This window comes from Mustela nigripes, chromosome 12 (assembly GCF_022355385.1).
Source record: "Mustela nigripes isolate SB6536 chromosome 12, MUSNIG.SB6536, whole genome shotgun sequence".
NCBI classification, from domain to species: domain Eukaryota; kingdom Metazoa; phylum Chordata; class Mammalia; order Carnivora; family Mustelidae; genus Mustela; species Mustela nigripes.
In genome coordinates, this window is record NC_081568.1 from 105,424,972 (window position 1) to 105,444,737 (window position 19,766).

The window sequence follows — 19,766 nt, forward strand, 5'->3', positions numbered from 1 at the left end:
TATTCCCCGACTCTCACTCCACTTGAAGTCTTGTCTCTAATTTGGTTGATCTGAGCCTTCTCATCCACTCGCCCCAAGTCCCCATACCATTTCCTGTCCTTTTCATCTGCCTTTCCTTTGCAGATCATAAATATATCCTCACCAGTTGCTTCAAAGCTATCTTTGCCTTGGAGTTCCATCATTTTGCAGCTTTTCTGGGTGCGGCTTTCATTTTCTTTATCCTCCTTGGGTTCATTGCAATTCCTGAACCTGAAAATTCATGTCTTCCATCAAGTCTAAAAAAATTATTTTCCTATACTGTCCTTCTGTTTTTTGTTGTTGTTGTTGTTGGAACTTCTAATTCTTTCCTCCCTGTCTTTTAACACTTTTTTTCTGTTTTCTCTGTTTAACTCTTGGTACTGCATCTGAATACTTTTCTGAAGTCTGGTTTTTTAAATCTCTTTGCAGTTTATTGTTTGTTCAGTGGGGCCTGTCTAATCTAATTAATTAATGTCTGTCTAATTAATGTTCCTATGAGTTTTTGATTTCAGCTTATCTATTTTTTAACAGTCATTGAAAGAATAATTCTATTAACTTTGAAGTTTTGTGTGGTTCTTATAAAATCTGACTGTAAAATTTTTTTATTTTATCATGTTTTCAATGTCCATATTTATATCACTAGTCTTTGTAAACATGTTGACTTTAGGATGTTCAAACTGGATCTATTAGTTCTGGTACCTGGAATTCTTGGTGGTGGTGGAGGGGTGGGATGGGCTGTCCCTCATCCCTGTGTCTACTCATCCTTGTTCATGGCACACAGTTTGAGTGTTTTGTAATTTTGGATTGTGAGTTTTTCTTCAGAGTTGTTTTATTTTTGTTTGTTTTTAGTGGAGAGCCAGTACAGGCTAAGGTTGAGTTTCTGTCCCTCCAAAGAGGTTTTGTGTATACTTTTGTCAGGGGTCCCAGGGTTATCACTGGGGTGGGCCACTTTCTAGCTTCTCATGTAGAGGGACAGGCCATCCCATCGTGGTTTTCTCTGAGCTTCAAATCTACATGAAGCGGGCCTATGGCTATCTATTCTCAGGGAAGCTTCCTTTCCCATCCCCACAGAGATTCAGGCTGAGATGGATAAGCTTCTTAATGGTCTCCTTGTGCACTTGGAGCACTTTCTCCCCCTCATCCAGTCTTCACAGAGGACTGGTCAAGTTCCAGCTTTATATGGGAGTCGTAGTTCCTACTCTCTCACTCATACTTCATGAAGGCCCTGGGGTATCTCCTCCTGAACCACATGGATTTACAATCCAAATCCTGTGTTTCCCAGGCTGGCGAACTGATCTCCTCTTGAGGCTGCTAGCATCAGTTCAGAGGCTTGGTTCTGGTTTTCCGGTCCCTGTGTGTTTGACCCTAGAAAATTCATTTTCTTGAGAACTCAGCTATGCATTTTAAAAGATATTTATTATATTTTACCTAGGATTTGTGAGCTTTTAATAGCAAGAGATTTTTAAAAAAGAGGTCTGTTCTGTCAAGAGCACAGTGTCATTATCCTCTGACTGTGTCTGCCGGAAGGTCAGAGATGCCTGCCTACATCCAAAGAGCAGTGTGGAAAAGGGGCCTCTGCTCTTAAGACATTCATAGATTGATTTTTTTTTTTTTTTGGTCTAACTCATTTCATAGACTCTGAGGACTATTCATTTATCTTTCACTCTATCATCTTAACATTCAAATCACATTCAATATTTAGTAAATTCTCACTATCCAGGCTTTCATTCATTTATTCAGCAAATGTATATTGTATACAGCATTGCTACATGCCAGATATGTGCTCATTGTGCTCAGCAAAAACATACCCGATCCCTGTCTACATAAATAAAAGTGAAATTGTGAATGGAACAAGTGTCCGAAAGTAAATGTGCATGGTGCTGTGAGATGTATTGATGTGTTCAACTCAGGCCAGGAAGGGGAAGTGAAAAAACAAGAATAGCTTTCACTGAATGAAAAGGAGAGTGGTAATTCTGCCAGATGCAGAGCAGTATGTGCAAAGGCCCTGGGGTGAAGATGAAGGACTAAGAAAAGGGTGGTGAGATGAAAGAGAAGTGAGAAGAATATGGTTCCAGAAAAGGCTTAGAGGGAGCTAGGAGTCAAACCATGGAAGAACTTTTGGGCTGTGTTAAAGACTTTTTCTGTTTATCAAAAGTGCCATTGAAGGGCTTTACACAGGAGGATGACACATGTAATTTAGCCTTTGAAAAAAGTCTTTCTCACTTTAGAGAAGAGAACAGATTTGAGGGAGCAAGAAATGACAAGACTATTGTAAGTAGGCCAGACTGAGAGGTGCTGGTAGCTCAACTTCAATTTTGACTTTGTAGAGATGAAGATATGGGCAGTTTGAGATTTACTTAGCAAATAAAATTATGGGGAAGAAGGTGAGAGAGATGGGCCAGGAACAATTCCACAGTTTCTGGCTTATTAACGAGATGGCTAGTGATGTCTCTTTAGGAAATTGGGATCACTGGAAAAGGACATGGTTTGCTGGAAGGCCATGGCTTTTTCTTTTATACAGATTGGGTCTGAGGTTTTTAAAACATCTAAAAGGAAAATATCAAAAAGCAGTTGGATACATGGATCCAGAGCCCAGAGAAGAGATCTAGGGATATAAATACCTGAGGATTTGATTTTAGGTATTCATCAGATGAGCTTTCCAATGGAGAGATGATAGATATCCCCTGGATACAGAGACATGCAGGTTACTAGTGATCTTTATAAGAGCTGTTTGGGTGATAAGAGGGGGTGAGAAGCTTGGAGTAGGATGTAGAAGGAAGTAGGATGGAGAGCATGTAGAAGATGAGGAAATGGAATAAGTGAGTGTAGACAACTTTCAGGAACTTTGCCAGTGAAGTTATATAAGTTATATAAGGCTTGCATTCATTTTTAAAAGGAAATATGTCACTTAATCATGATTGGAAGGTAAAATCTTTTAAAACAGAGGCTCAATAGAAAAAAAAATTGAAGTAGTTTTCTTGATAGTGAAAAGGTGACCGAGACCTACATTGGCACAGTGGGGAACCAAAGACACTTAACCAGTACTGAAGTGTATTTATTGAGCTCTCACTGTTGTTCCAGATGGCATTCTAAATGCTTGACATGTATTGACTAAATCTCCATAACAACACTGTGAAGTGGGTACATATTAGCCCGTGCAGGACACAAGGAAACCAGTCACAGAGAGGTGCTGTATCTTGCCAGGGTAGGACAACAGAGATTTGAACCCAGACAGTCTGGCTGCAGAGATCATGTTCTTTGCCATCCCCCTTCTCAGTACATGGGCGTATAATAAGGTATTTGTATCATCTATGAGCCAAGGTATGGGCTAATGCATCTGAATATTGAAAATGTTATTGGTTGTATGACTTTGGGCCAAAAGTATCAACTAGTGTTCATTTAAATGCTTTGTTAAAACTTTCTTGGTTTTATGTTCTAGAACAAGGCAGGCATAAACGGAAATGTCATTAGATCGGCTTTAGCTCTAATCGGTGACTTTAATAAATGTGTGTACATTATTCATTTAATTTCACCTGGATCTGTGTGGTGTCCTCACAGCTGAGGGTATAATAGTAAGTAAGCAGAATTCTCAACAGTCTGAAACCCCGCGTACCTCTCTCCCAAGGTGTGTCTTTGTAAGTGTCCGTTAACCCAGGTCCTAAAATAAATGATCTTTTCCAGATTCCTGAGGATTGGCTTTAACTACATGTGTGTGTTTATTCTCCTCCAAAGGATTTAACAACACTGAGAGGACGTGCGACAAAGAATTTATTATTCGGAGAACAGCCACCAATCGAGTCCTGAATGTCCTCCGTCACTGGGTCTCAAAGCATGCACAGGTAATTCAGTGGTATCATTGATTACTTTCAAGGGTTTTTTGGGTTTTTTAAAAACCAACTTTTTAAGTTGTGACATTTATAAAATGCCTTCTGAGTCTATGGAATTAGGGTCTGAAATTTTGGAATTAGAACAGAAAGGGAATGGGGCGCCTGGGGGCTCAGTGGGTTAAAGCCTCTGCCTTCCACTCAGGTCATGATCTCAGGGTCCTGGGATCCAGCCCCACATTGGGCTCTTGACTCAGCGAGGAGCCTGCTTCCCTTTCTCTCTCTCTGTCTGCCTCTCTGCCTACTTGTGATCTCTGTCAAATAAATAAATACAAATCTTAAAAAAAAAAAAAAGAAAGAAAGAAAGGGAAGAACTAGGATAGACATACAGATCAAAGCAGACACACGGCATTGGCCAAATATCCAGGATCCAGAAGGACACAGGAGGGGAAGCCCAGCTTCCCTCTTTCCTCACCTTTTGAGGCAAGGGCACCTACCCGAGGGCCCTAAAGCCACCATATTGTGCCTCCCAGGGAGCCATTCATGGGCCCTCAAGGTAGCTGCATCTGGACCCCTGGGGGTCAGCAGCCGCTCCTCCCCTGAGGTAAACAGCAGATGCCCTAGAGATGAGCAATATTCTGAGCCCACACACTCTGGTGTCTGGTTGGGGACTATTTTCTCAGGCGAATTTAGGAGACATTTTGCCTCGTGCCTTTGATGTTCTGGTTCCTAGTACTCTGTTTTTGAAATTACATCATGCTGACAGGAGACCTACTTGTTATTTGTTTGTGTGTGTGTTTTCAGTACACGTTCGTAGAACGTATACCCACATCACAGTTTCAGAAAATAAGGTAAGGGACTCCTTTGCTTCATGGGCTGGAGGCACGCATCGTGCTTTGGTTACCCGCTGCTGAGCAATGGGCGGGCCCTGGCAGAGGCGTGACTGCCTGGCACTGTGCCAGGAGAGATTTATTTATTTATTTATTTATTTATTTATTTATTTATTTTAAAAGATCTTATTTATTTATCAGAGAGAGAGAGCAAGCACAGGCAGACAGAATGGCAGGCAGAGGCAGAGGGAGAAGCAGGCCCCCTGCCGAGCAAGGAGCCCGATGTGGGACTTGATCCCAGGACGCTGGGATCATGACCTGAGCCCAAGGCAGCTGCTTAATCAACTGAGCCAGCCAGGCGTCCCTGTGCCAGGAGAGTTTTAAAGAGAGGGAAGGGGGCCCCGAGGTGGCTCAGATCAGAACATATGAAACATATAAAATGTTTGAAGAAACAGAGAAAAGAGGAGCTCTCAGGTCTCCCTTCAGTATTTTCCCAGAGGCTCTCATGGGTTTGCCATGTGGTCCTGGGTGACCACAGTCCATGAGATGGAGTCAGGAGAGAGCCAGGCACCTGCGATCCCTGTGGGAGGAGAATTCACTAATTGGGAAAAGTGGGATTTGGGCCTTGCCATCAGTTAGCCCATGACGATTCTTAAGTGTTAATTAAAGTTCAAATGAAGGTAGCATGTTAAATACGGGATCTAAAAATTTTATCTTACGCATCTTAAGTAAGTAAAAATGGATCCCTTATGACTCAAATTCTGGGGACCATCCTGAGCCCACTGAAAATGTCTAGTCTCTCCTCCTCATCGTCTGAGGGAGCTGCTTGTAAGTCCTGTTTGGCTCACTGCAGATACATGATAATGAAGTCTACCCCGTATCTGACGAGCCATCCCATTCCTCTCTGGTTTTGGACTCCAGGGTCCTGAGTTCTGATTCAAGGGGCCCGTGGATGCTTCAAAAAGGTAGCGCAAGCCTCCAGGGCACAAGGCTTCACAGAGGTCCCTCCGTTGTCTTCCCAGGTGCAAGCCAAAGCCCAGGCTGACCTGGGGCTCAGCTCCCTGCTGTCTGCAAATCTTCTCTCAAAACCTCTAATCTGGCTTCCCTGCCAGCCTCACCTCCTCTCTGTCAATCCCCAGTGCCCTCTTCTTCTAACAATCTGAAACCAGAATCCCTCACAATTCACACAGAACTCTTACAATAGCTAGAAAAGAGTCGCAAAGCAATTTACAGTATGTGGGGCTCACTCCACTTTGGGTGAAGAGAACTCAAGAGATGGGGAGATGGCTGGACTGAATCCCTTGCTTCTAGGATAAAGAGCTTTACAGGAAGATGTTATTATCTGGCTTGACCTTGGCTGCATTGTACTTACATAAATATGTATGTGCCTATGGGTAGTATTAGACTGAATAGCACCAAGTCACTGGGATAGAAAGTGGTTTGATAGGGAAGTACAGGTCTCTTTATTCAGATTGTGTCCTGAGGCATTTAGTTGTAATCCACAAAGCACCCTAAATGTTAGCTGACAGTTCGGATACTTTGTAGCCTGTTACTTAGGGCGTGCTTCTATGTGGGGAAGCACTTGGTCATCAGTTCCATTTAGGGAGCCCATACTGGGACCCCAGCTTCTCAGACCCTCTCGACATGGGAGTCATGTGTGGATGGTACACAGTGCTCAAATATCCAGTCTTTTGTCCTGACATGATTACTTTATAAAATGTAGACCCTGATGTGCCAGAGGAAGGTCTTACCACTCCCACCTTTGTCTTTTCTTCCCTTCCCTGAATGTGTGAGTGTATTTTAAGGATCTGTGGTTGGTTTCCAGTTGTCCCATTGTAACCTCATCGTGTGCACGTCCTGTCTCCTTCCTCATTTGGGTGAGTTCTCCATCACCTGACATGGCCTGAGCCAGTGAGGGTGTGGGTGTGGCCCCTGGCTGTCTCCAGACAAGCAGACCCGCCATGGTACTTAAAGAAAGAAAGAACTCTGCTAGTTAACCCTCACTGTTACTGTCTTTGATTTTCACCTCACAAACCGAAGGGCTTGGACAATAGGATTTTTCATTATCTGATTCACTCTCTGCTGGTTGAGTCCCAGACTATGCCATTATTGTGGCAACCTGATTATTTTTAATTAATAATTTTCCCAAAAAAATGAGTAGGAAGTTGGAATCTTTAAAAAAAAAAAATACAGCCAAACATGGCAAATTGCATTACTGTTCACATGGTAGACCAACCAGAGAAATCACTTCTGTTTATTGAAAACAGAAAAGCCTCAGGGAAGTGACAAGATGTAGCTTTGTCCTCAGATAATCTGGAGAATTGAATCTACTACACAATATTAAGTATCATGTATCTATTTCTCATTTGTCACCAAAGGTGACTTATATGTGTAGGTAGGACCCTGAACTTAATTCAGGAGAAATAGAGTGGCAGAATTATGTGTTGGCTCTCCAGAGAAATAAAATTTTCCTAGGATGTCACCCTCAACTCCTTCCCCACAGTGTGCTAGAATGCCATTCTGGAACCTTAGGTTTTCCTTTAGTAAGTCTTTCCTTTGGTAAGACTAGGATGCTTTTTTTTTTTCTCCTGATTCCAAAAATGTTCATCTGCTATACATTCTGCCCTAGTTTCTCTTCATTTTGTTATGCCTTATTCATTCATTTATTGCCTCTCATGTTGAAAGGAAGCCACAAGGCCTGGGTGGGTTCCTCCCATATGCCTTGTCTCTGGGTTAGTGGAAGCAGGAGCCCAGAGTCAGGACACACGTGTTCTTCTTCCAACTCTGCCACTGTATCTTCTGTGGGGCCCGATTCTGTCCCTCGGCCTCACCGGGGGTGAATATTCTCTTCTGAGAATGAGAACAACTGTCCATCTCTTGCCTCCCCCAAGGATGTGTAGTGAGGGTTAAAGGCAACATTGAATCAAGAAACATGAAAGACATAAAGTCCATTGTAGGTGGGTGTGACCAGATCCCTTCTCGCTAAGGACAGGAGATGAACATTTCATCCCGGGACAAGGAGCCCTTAGTTCCCTGCAGACCCGGTTTGTCTCCTTCATCTTTGTGTCTGCTTCCTCAGGACTCTGCCATGCTGGGCACCTGGGACATGCCCAGGAAGAATTCTCAAAGCCAGTTTATGCACTCCCTCCAGGAGGTCATCTGCAAGCATTTATAGTTCCCGAAGTCAGCCTAGACAGAGACTAAAGCCACCAAGGGACCAGAAATCAAGGCTGTGTGTGTAGAAAATCTGAGAGAAAGAAGTGTTCTCATTAGGTGTCTGCACACTTCTCAAGTGTTTCCTGCTAGGAGGCCTCATGTGTCATTTGCACAATTCCAAGCTGTCTGCAGCTTTCGGGACCACCGTGCTTTGTGCCGGGGCCATGTGCTCCTGGGCTGCTTTGTCTTCTGTGCACAGACAAGAGAGGGCAGGGCTTTGAGGCTGACCTCCAGTGTGTGTGTTAGGGGCCTGGTATGTATAATCTGTAGCAATTTTGGTTTTCCTGCATTGCCTTATTGATCCACTGATCCTGGAGAGAGACTCTGTCCAGTTGTTTGAGGAATCCTACAGACCACAGAACAGTACTAAGGAAGGAGCCTGCAGTGGTTTCTGTAGGTTACGACCTGCACACTCTGACTCGGTACCAGGGGAGGGACACCGGCCAAGAATGAAATGATCCCTCGTTTTCTTAACCGTAGGTTAGGGGAAATGTTTTAAAAGCATGAGATCAGATAAAAATGACCTACTCACATAAAAATCTCCTTCCCCATGGAACTCATGGACGAACTATTGTTACTTCTTCTCTTTTCCCTACTTCATTCATTCACTAGTAAGAATTGAGCCCCAGAGGGTGCCAGACACGGGGTAGATGTGAGGATCCAGACGTTCCTGAGTTAGGAGAGCTGGCCTTCAGTCTCCAGTGGAGAGGACTCCAGGAGTCCCCCCGTGTGCCCCACAGGAGTTAGCCACCGTCCGTCTACCACATCCAGAGCAGGGCCCAGTTCCACCTGCCCTGGCATGTGGAAGGGGAAGCAGGGAGTGGAGAGGAGGTGTTTTGGAGGAAAGAACAGGGGACCTTTAGGGAGGCTTCCAGGCTGAAGGCAGGCCAAGCTAGGCCAGGAAGGAAATGTCTTACCGGACTGAACGGGGAACTTGGATAATGTATTGGACTGGCCATTCTGATTGAAGAAGATAGAATTCTGTACCTAAAAGTTCTCAAAGACGTTGGTGCCAGCCCCAAAGCTATGTGCAGGGTGGGGAAGGATAGCGGACAGAGCAGTTTAATGGGATCGGTGAACAGCAGTGCTGCTGCTTGATGACTACATCCTTGCTTGTGGCACAAGAGGTACAGGTCATGTGGGCAAGCAGTTTCACAGTCTGTATCAAAATGACTCAGCTGTTGGGTTTCTAACTCACTAGTCCTCTTACACTCATTGTTTGGGGAACAAAGAGCATGCATTTAGCTGATGACGAAGAACTCTTGAGTTTGTGTTTCGGTTTATATGCTTTGTTGCATTTTACCAAGCTATTACATTCGTATAAGGGGCACTGAACTTAGGAGTGTGGCTCAGAGACTTTACCTTGAACGCACCTGTATGACAACGACTACCCTGATCAAGATAAGGTAGCACCCAAGAGAGTCTTTCCAGCCCATGCCCCTCGTCTCGGGCATTTCCCAGTCTTCTGTTGATTTTACTGTTGTTCTTACTGATATTACGTACTTTCTCCATAGTAAGGATAAAATCCCTTATCGGCCGATGACACTCATTTCCCCCCCGTTTGCTCTTTCACTGTGAGTGGTATGTCTGATACTTGTTACATACATACGTGCTTCTCCCATAATCAGAGAGCTTTATATGTAGTCCATCATGTAGAAGTACACGCATATACACACAGTCACACAGACCCCAGCGTCTGTTTGTTAGAATCCATATCCTGAGCACACTGAACAAATAAACAGAGGTTGGGGTATGGAATCAGCAGCTCTCACAACTCGACTTCGTAGTCCCGGGTAATAGTTGAGGTGAAAGCTTTCACACCTCCAGAAATCCCCGTCGGAGCTGACCTCGGGCCACTGTGTGCATGTAGCACGGATGTCGGAACCGAGGGGCTTCTGGAAGGCCGCTGGAGGAGCGGTGGGGCGATGGGGAGGGCTTCAGGGTCGGAGTTAACCGCGGATGGCAGTCCCCTCCCTCGCACCCACCAGCCATGTGCCCGAGCAAACTATTCAACTCCTCCAGGACTCCATTTCTCCTTCCATCTAAGTGCGGAGGGTGTCCCTTCTTTATTCTGGCGATTGTGAGGATTAGGTGAGGTGAGACTTCTTAGAGCAGCCGCCACAGGTGAATGCTCAGAACGTCACAGACGGCTTCTCCTGGCAGAGCCTAAACCCAGGCAGATGTTGTTACTCTGACCGGACCGGACCAGGGAGGCGATTAGGTCTCAGAGAGGGTCAGTTACCACTGCCCAGGTGAACCTTTTATAATGGTGGAAACATTCTGTATCTGTAGTGCCAAGTGCAGTAGTCACATGTGGCTCATGGAGCACTGGAAATGGAGCAGCCAGGGTGGCTGAGAAACGGAAGTTGGGACGTTATTTAATTTAGTTAAATTTAAATAGTCACATGTGACAACAAATGGCTCCAGTATAGATGCACAGTCCTAGACCCCTCAGAGGTACAGCTGAGAGCCAGACCTAGCTCCCTAATGTCTGGCTCGGAACTCCTCCCTCTCTCCAGCAGGGCCCCCCTTCCTCTGAAACAGGAAAGCACGGTCATCTCCGCTTGGCCCCAGCAATCAGCCTGCTGAAGAGGGGCACACCTCTGTGGGGTCTGTAGACAAAGCAAACTTTTAAGTAACATCAGTGTTGGGGTTTTATCAGTCCCAGAGGAGATGGTGGCTCTTTTCCCAATAAGGGAATGTACCAATGAGCATCTTTGCGTTTGGGCTTCGAGCCTGCCGCTTCAGACCAGGGGGTCCAGTGGGATCGTACCCGGTTGACCACTTGAGGCAGGAACGCTGGTGCTGCTGGGATGGAGGGACTTCGTGTGTTCAAAGACCTCAGGGAACAGGGTGTCCTAAAATGAGAGTTTCTACAGTTCATCTCTTCTGTCAGTTATTTCAACAGATGACGGGGGGGCCCTTTTTTAATTTTTAAAATTTTTGGCATTGCTTAGCAAGACACTAAATCTAGCATCAAATGAGAGCACTGAGTGCAGATCTCGTCTTTGTTCCCAATCTGAAATGGAGGTTGGGCCAAGGATGAGCCTCGTACAGACTTTCAATGTGGGCGGGAGGATGAAAGATGTAAGTAGGATCTGACTTACAGATCAGACTAAGCAGCACCCGTGGACCCTTCTGATGGTGCTCAGCCGCCCTCCAGCCCCTCAGGCTCAGCTCCTCCTCCTCTCCACCTGGTCAGCCGGCCGTGGGGGGGGGCTCTCCCATCCAGGCTCCCTGTCTGTTTCTGCTTTGAGCCACGGCTCTTCTTTCCACTGAACCAGTCTGAGCTTTGAGGCTGCCGTAATCATGATACAGGGCACCTGGCCTTTTATAGGCAACTTGAAAACATGACTCCCCCCCACACACACACACCTAGAAGGCAGTTTCCTCTATGAGGGTGCATTCTGAGTGACAAGACTGGCCATGTTTTTGTTTTTGTGTCTGTAAGCCGTTTTCAAATATTAATTCATTTACCCCCTCACTTCAACCTTTTAAGAGAGGGAAGGTAGATGTTGTTATCCAGCTTTATAAATGGGGAAATGGAAGCTTCGGGGGGGTGAAACGATCTGCCCGAAATGACACAGATAGCAGGTGGCAGAAGCTGCTTCCATACTCCAGCTGCTGGCTGCCCAGCACGGGCTGTAACCCCCGATCTCGCCGGCCAACTCTTGGAGTGCAGACAGCTTGAAAGCAAAATGTACAAAACCACTTCTGACTCAAAAAGGTGAGAATATCATATGCTAACACTGACCATGCTTTTGCTATTTCTGAATCTTTCCTTAGGAAAGTTACTTTTGTCCCAGAGTCTCTTCTGTGTCCCTTAAACAAAGGATCTTTACGGTCTTAACCAGCCAGAGCCCTGCCTCTCTTCTTTTTTTTTTTTAAGATTTTATTTATTTATTTGACAGGCAGAGATCACAAGTAGGCAGAGAGGTAGGCAGAGAGAGACAGAGGTGAAAGCAGGCTCCCCGCCGAGCAGAGACCCTGATGCGGGGCTCGATCCCAGCACCCGGGCATCATGACCTGAGCTGAAGGCAGAGGCTTTAACCCACTGAGCCACCCAGGTGCCCCCCTGCCTCCCTTCTGAAGGGCGGCACCTCTTGGATATTTAGACGGTGATTTACAGGCTTCCCTCAGCGCTGGCCCTGGAGGGAGCTGGAGCTAGTGCTGTCTACGGTGAAAAGTCAGGAGACCCCAGACATCCCACCTAACAGGTGGATGAAGATGCTGGCCCCCTGCTCAGCAGCCCCAAAGTACAGTGAGGCTTCTGTCCCCTGCCAGTGGGTGTGGATGGGGATGCTGGGAACAAGGAGAGAGAATTGAGTTGCAGTGTGAGAAGCTGGTAGCTGTGAACTATTTCTGTTTAATGATAAATTCGTTGTCTCTTGCTTCAGCCTTGCAAATCGTTGTACAAAGGCACTAAATGGGAAGATAATCAACAGGATACACACGTCTTTATGTTAGTCTCGTCTTTACTAATTAGCACTCATTTGCTTCTAGTTGTCCACACCATTTCCCGTGGACCTCCGCATGTCCAGGCTAAGAAATCTCGAATGTCCCCCAGGTATAAACCAGTGTTTGTTCCTAAACTTCCTGATTTCCCAGGAAGGGAAGCCAAAGTGAGATGGAGAATGCTCTATTTGATTTAATTAGGCTAGCCATTTAAGTTCCTTTTGACTCCTCCTGATTTCCTGGGCACATGGACTGGCACCTACTTTCATCACTTTCATATGCTGTATTATTTTATCAAGATCTGCCTGCTCTTCCCCCCTCAGAACAAACTGCCTTGGGCATCAGACTTCACTTGAGTTCCTGGGTCAAGAAGGGCTCAGGTGAGGAGAGAAGTCTGGAAATCTGAATTCTAGTCTAGATTCCCATGTAGCTTACCATCCTCATTCGTAAAACCGGCAAAATGATCTATAAGGGGTTCTTACGCACAAATGAATTGTCAGAATGCTCTAGAAAATATAAAATAAAATATAAAAGCAGAAACTATTTTCTGATTACCATGGATTTTCTTCTTTCCTTTTTTTTTTTTTTTTTAAATCCTGAAGATAGATTTTCATTTTTTAACTCTTTTTTTCTGTGGTCCAGGCAAACAACCAAGTAAGAAGATCCGACTTCCTTTAACTACTTACCACAGTTGTCGCTTATCTTTTATACATCCCTAGTTAGCCTTTAAACTATCCTTAAGCTTTCCATGAGTGTCTTTAAAAACAAGAAAAGAAAAAACTTGGTGAGAAATTAACAACAGGATTTATTTAAGTCTGTGTGAAACTGAATTAAGAGTTTAGGGAACCAGTGTGTTAAGTGGAACTTATTTTCAGTTCCCATTGTTGCCAAGACAGAAATTTAGCTTTCTCCGTAAGACCAACAGGATTCTTTAACCTTCTGTGGTTGGGTTTCATGGACAGAAAACACTGAGAAACACCATATGGGATGTTACATATATCAGTAGCTTCTTACATCAACACTTTGCATTCTACACGCTCGTAATCACTTGTGGACCTAGGAGGTATTTCTGGAGTCCCACGGCATGCAGGACTGAGTCCTCAGTCCCTTCTCTGGACCCCGCCCCTGTCCCCCAGGACTCCAAGGAGCCAGCTCAGCACTGGGGCATTAACAGGTTTGTTCAGGTCTTATTTTTTTTATTTATTTGTTTGTTTGTTTGTTAGAGAGAGAAAGAGAGCACAAGCAGGGGGAGCAGCAGGTAGAGGGAGAAGTAAGCTCTCCGCTGAGCAAGGAGTCTGATGCGGGGACTTGATCCCAGGACCCTGGGATCATGACCTGAACTGAAGACAGACACTTAATGAACTGAGCCCCCCAGGCACCTCTTAGTTCCAGTCTTAAGGTGTTGCCTACCTGCTGCCCTTTTCCTTGTGCTTCATCTCCTGCTCACTCTGCTTCCAGATTTCGCCAACCTATATCTCTTCATGTCTTTGCATAATGAAGTTTCTTCCTAGATGAATGTCAAAGGTTCTACTTCTGCCACACTCCTGACTCTGAGTGTGTCTTCTCCAATGGGGAAAGGGATGGGGTTTGCCTCCCAGCTTCCTTTACCAGTCTTTTCCCCTTTTATGGGTCAGGACCCGGAGAACAAAGTATAACTTACAGACCACTCTTCACTAAGGCTTCTTCTCAAGTTAAGGTCAAGGATAATTTTGTTGGCATGTGGCATTAATTAATGAAGAAAATTAAAAAATCAAGATTAAAAGCAGGCCTTTCCAAACTGTTATTTTTCCCCTCTGCAATCTTTGTCATTGTCTTGAAAGCTACAATCCTATCAATTAACCACCTCTCTAGAAACCAGTGGAAAACATAGCACTTAGAAAATTATTTCCTTCTTCTGATAAATGCTTTTTAAATGGACTGATTCTCTTCTGAGATATTCTGTGATTTCAAGGTTGTGGGCCGTATTTAAAATTCTTCTAAGCTCAGCTGTCCAGGTCTAAAGGCTGGATATTAGCAAGTCTTCAAATGCAGAATCACTTGTTAGAAAATGGTCGCATATATTATTTTCTGCATGGTTTCTTCCTTCTCACCGAGTTGGTGTCGTTCATCGCCATTTGCCTCCCCCCGGTTATTTTTGTTCTAACAAATCTTCCACATTTTGCATGGTGCCTTCCTCTAGTAGCCTCCCACCTCACATCTGCTCAAATAATTTCCCCAAACACCAGTTTAAGAAGAATTAGGTAACATATTACCACACATCTCAAAGTCAAGTAACCTCCCTAGAACTTTTGTCCATTCATTCAACAAATATCTGGACCCCCACCAGGAGCACCTGTGCTAACCATATTTGGGGCTTAATTGTATCTGGGATTTACCACCTCTTCCTGGTGCATACGTGGCTACATGCTGGTCAGTTACACATTTTCTTTCTTTTTTTTTAGCCACAATTTTCTATATATTCTGTTTCTCTTTGGAGATTCTAGGACCTTATGAGTAAGTGTTCAACAGGTGCTGGAAAGTTTGGAATTACTGTGGAGTTGCCTTGTAGGGTTTTATTCCAAAGGTAATGCCCTTCCTAATGTTTTTTGAGTCAGTTGTTCCTTTTGTAGGGCAAACAAAGAGGCTTTTAAAATATCTTTGTAGTTGGGTGATGGGAAATGCTGGAAAACCCTGCTTTTCACTTTTCCAGTGACAAAATGTGATTCAGAGTCAAGGTTACTCAGAGGTGGCAAGAAGGCTGGTTGACCAGGGGTGGTGGACAGTGGACAAGGCCAAATAGGTGCTTTGTAGGGTCTCCCTTGCCAGTTGTAAGCCAGCACTATCCGCCCTGGGATAAGGTTTCAACATTTACCTTCTGAATAAGGTCTCCCCTCCTCAAAAGAACTGAAAACCACATTGGTTTAGAGGATTGTTATCTCTGGTTCATTAAAATGAGGAATCCAGAAATGTGTCCTCAACCTATCAAGGTTGATCTGCATAGATCTTGGGAAGATCATTCAGCACCTGCGCTGCAGTTTCCCAGGTAACAAAATGGCACAGACCTAACCTAAATCTACACCACAATATAAATTCAGCTCTTCGTCTTCTGTAGTCAAAGAGAACAGCGAACACTAGCATGCTTTTCATTGCCTTGAAAATCATTGTCAGGGTGCCCGGGTGGCTCAACGGGTTAAGCCTCTGTCTTCCGCTCAGGTCATGATCTCAGGGTCCTGTGATCAAGCCACCACATCAGACTCTCTGCTCAGCAGGGAGCCTGCTTCCCTCTCTCTCTCTCTGCCTGCCTCTCTGCCTACTTGTGATCTCTGTCAAATAAGTCCATCAAATCTTTAAAAAGAAAGAAAGAAAGAAAGAAAATCGTTCTCAAACCCCAGGCTCTTATTTTTGAGTGTAACACATCCCAATCCCCTTCTTTATGAGCCCACTGTCCAGGTTTTAAAATTATTTATGTGGTTTTACTTCATTCTGCAGTATTTCTACTTTCCTTTTTAAAACTCTGGCCATAGTTGGGAATAAACTGTACTGATTGCAGTGAGAAAATTATTCTTGCAATTCTCTTTACCTTCAAACTGTGTTTATTGAATCAGATTTTCCCAGTGTCCTAGAGTTCCCTTGGCCATGCATAGTGTATTACTAATTACTGTCCTGCTCTCCTGAAAGAATGAATGTAATTGCCCGCACGCCTCAGCTGTCAGCAGGGATTTTCAGTTCCAGGGGGCTGGAGAATCTGATTTATTGCATCACAGATTGTTTTTCTGTTGTATGATCTAGTCTTATTAATACAAACCTGAGTTTCAAGATCTCTATCTCAGATGGGTGTTAGCATAGGAGGGAGATAGCTCCAGCAGGACAATCAGCATCTGATAATGTCTTTTCAGCCCAAGCTACCAGCGCTAGAGCACTGATAGCTACTGTTTTTGGACAGTTGGGTGTTAGCAGTGAGAACTCGGGTGTTCTGTGGACACTGCCTGGGGTCGAGTCCTGAGTCTGCCGCTTGCTATCTGTTGGACTTTGAACAAGATATTTGGATTCCCTATACCTTGACTTCTTTGCTTGTAAAATGGGAATAAAAATGATTGTAACTGTGTTAAATTAGATCATAATTAAAATACCATCTGGCATTTGGGGAACTCTCACAAAGTTTTAGTTACCCAGGAACTCCACTAACCTGGGTGAGGGAAATACTGACTTTCGAATCACTGATAAATGTGTCGGAGCAGAGTCAGTAAATCTTGGTAAAATAAAACTCCTCTTGCCATAGCTTGTGTCTTGAGGGGGATCTAACGTCATTGGCTGGTAATCTCTTGTCCCTAAGCATTTGCCAAGTTCCCTGATAGTCCAGGTGAGCTGTCCCCTCTTTGCAGGGGTTCCCGGAGCTGCATTTGCAGGCCCAGAACCTTTCCTCCAACTCAGTGGGGCAGGGCCCCGCTCCCCCCACCCACCCCAATCACAGACTCCTCTCGCCGGGCTCTAGGGGTTAATAATGTTTGCTTCATCTGCCCATCGCCCACACTGCTGTCCTCTGCCTTGCCTTCCCGCGCCCCGAGATGTCATGAACTGAGGTGCTCAGAAAGTGCTGAAGGAATAAGAACTATCCTTTCTTCTCTAGAGACTGAAATGTCAAAGTCTCCCCATTTTGCGGGCTGTCCGCCTTTGGAAGCCCGGTGGTTTCTTCTTTCTGATCTTCTGTCTCCTCATCTCTGCTTCGAACATCGGAAAACAAAAACTAACCTATATAAGCTGTTGCTGGGATAGCTTGGGTGACTGCCTCAGCTCCGTTGGACGCGGAGGGCTCGCTGATCTGGAGCACGAGAGAACCCGACAACAGGCAGCTTCCCGGCTCAGGGCCTGGATCGCACTGCGCTCTGCCACCCGCCAGGTCCGAGCACCCAGGCGGTGCGGACTCCCGCAGAGCCGGACGACCCAGGAGCGCCATCTCGTGGGCGCCCCGATTGCCGCCTATGAGAAGGAGCCAGTGTTCTTCCCCGCGCTCCTCCCCCCCCAACCCCCGACCCCCTCGCCCCAAAGAGGGTTCTCATTTCCCATTCAGGGCCTGGGGAAATGCGACCAAAAAATTAGATTCCAGATAATTTAAAAACGGCTGTTAGGCAGACTTATTATGAATAGTCTGCCTCTGGATTTAAATAGGGCAAGTGGCTTTTTAGCTGCTCTAGATTTCTAGTGAAGTAGTAGCTATTACATTTTGAACAGGGACTTTCAGATAGCTAATTCTGCATTTCACATGCATTGGTTAAAAAAAAGAAAATTTCCCATTCTAGGTAGTACATCAGAGGATTTGGATTTTTTTTTTTTTAGTCAGTTTTTGAGGCGTTGATTTTTGCATGAATTTAAAAAAATACACAGTGGCAGGTCTTGCTACTGAAAACGTGATCAGCATCACCCAGGAGTTCATGAGAAAAGTATCCTTGTTCCAGAACTCCTGCGTTAGAATCTGTGGTGAGGGGCCCTTGGGTGGCTCAGTGGTTAAGCGTTTGCCTTTGGCTCAGGTCATGATCCCAGAGTGATGGGATCGAGCCCCGTGTCAGGCTCTCTGCTCTATGGAAAGTCTGCTTCTCCCTCTCCCTCTTTCTCTGTGCACTCTCGCTCTCAAATAAATAAAATCTTTTTTAAAAAAAGAAGAATCTGTGGTGAATCGTGGGCCTATTGGCAGACAGGAGCACAGGTTATCAGAGTCAGAGGGACCACCTGTGCTTTTGTCCGCTGCTGGTACCTCCTTCCTTGTCTTGTCTCCCCAGTATGATCACATCCCTTCAGCCTCCATGGCCCACCTGTGACACAGGATCATAGGTTCCTTCCTTGTCTGCTCCTGGGTCAGCCGAGGGACAACTGAAATCATGCACAGACGGTCACTTTGAATGTGAGAAAAACCTGTGCAAATGTCAGGGGAAACTACGCGTGAGAATTCTTACGTTTCCTACTCAGCCGTCCCTGGATAGTGTGCTTTCCTCAGCTACATCACCAGCAGAGCAAATGCTCACCTTTAACGTTCATCATGCCGCCAAGAGTGTCTGGTCAGATTCCACCAAGGTTCCAAAGGGCTCTCTCAAGCTAGTCTTTCCAGAGCTCAGAATAATAAAATGACATTTTATTTTCCTTAATGAGACCTTTCACACATCTTGCCATCCTGGGGTCTCAGAGCTGTTTTCCCCTATTGAGCCCAGGATGGGGCAAAGCAGGTACTCAGTGGAGCTTGTTGATGAAACTGCTAATTATCCCTCAGCAAGGACCAGACACTGACCTGATGTCCTTCCCACTAAACCACTTATGATCGTCAGATGATGTGCATCGTTCGAGAGACTGACACAGCTACGGGAGGACTCTATCATCTCACTAATAAATACCAATATTCATTAAGGAAACAGACTCCCGATGGCTGAGAAATCCTTTGGTGGTGCTCAGGGATTGAAGTTAGTGGGGTTATTAGCTGTTTACAAATACTCCCCTCGCCTTGAAATGCAGGAGGGGTTGGACAAATTAAAAACACAGTAGCAAGATATGACTCTCTTTTCCCCGCATACATTTTTTATTTTTTTTAAAGGTTTTAGTTATTTATTTGAGAGAGAGGGCGAGAACAAGAGAGAGCGGGAATGAGAGAGAGCATGAGAGGAGAGAGGTCAGGTGGAGAAGTAGACTCCCTGCCTAGCAGGGAGCCAGATGTGGGACTCGATCCTGGGACTCCAAGATCATGACCTGAGCCAAAGGCATTCGCTTAACCAACGGAGCCACCCAGGTGCCCCACTTGCCTACATTTTTTAAAAGATTTTATATATTTATTTGAGACAGTGTGGATGAGCAGGGGTAAGGGGTAGAGGGAGAAGCAGATTCCCCAACTTCAGGAAACCTGATGCAAGGCTCAATCCTGGGATCCTGGGATCATGACCTGAGCCAAAGGCAGTTGCTTAACTGACTGAGTCACCTAGTACACCCTTACTTGCATGTATTTTAAAAGGAAAACCAATAGCCGAGAAGCTGTTGGACAATAAATAGATGAAATTTTAGGAAAACCTATCAGCTGGCAGCCCGAGAATGCTAAGAGATATTAACCTCCTTGTTGGGGGGCTCTTGGTCCAAAGAAGTGATACTAATTGTCAGGCAGTAAAACTGAAATACTGAGAAAAATTTGTTACACAGTTTTCCACCTAACTGAGACCCAAAAATATCCAACTCAAATTAGGGCAGACTGTCGCATTGTCTGCAATTTGTGAAATTACGGATCCTTTTGCTGCCCCTAATTTACTAAAATAGGAAGTGTGTGCTGTTTTCTTTTTGCTGGATTCATTCTAATTAGCAATGTTTTCTCTAATCATTTAAAAGAATTCAGAATGTCAGTGCTTCAAAATTTCCTTCCTTACAGTTAAAATGTAGTTGTAGTGAGTCACTTTGTATAGAAGGGGAAATGCACGTA

The 19,766-nt window shown here is 45.0% G+C and overlaps 1 protein-coding gene across 1 annotated transcript in view; it reads left to right on the forward strand.

Annotated features, from left to right (window-relative positions):
• RASGRF2 (Ras protein specific guanine nucleotide releasing factor 2) overlaps nucleotides 1-19,766 on the forward strand; it is a 251,066-nt gene that overhangs the window by 200,540 nt on the left and 30,760 nt on the right. The window contains exon 18 of the mRNA XM_059418164.1: nucleotides 3,751-3,857. Coding sequence (XP_059274147.1) covers nucleotides 3,751-3,857 — 107 coding nt within the window. The remainder of the gene's footprint in view (nucleotides 1-3,750; nucleotides 3,858-19,766) is intronic.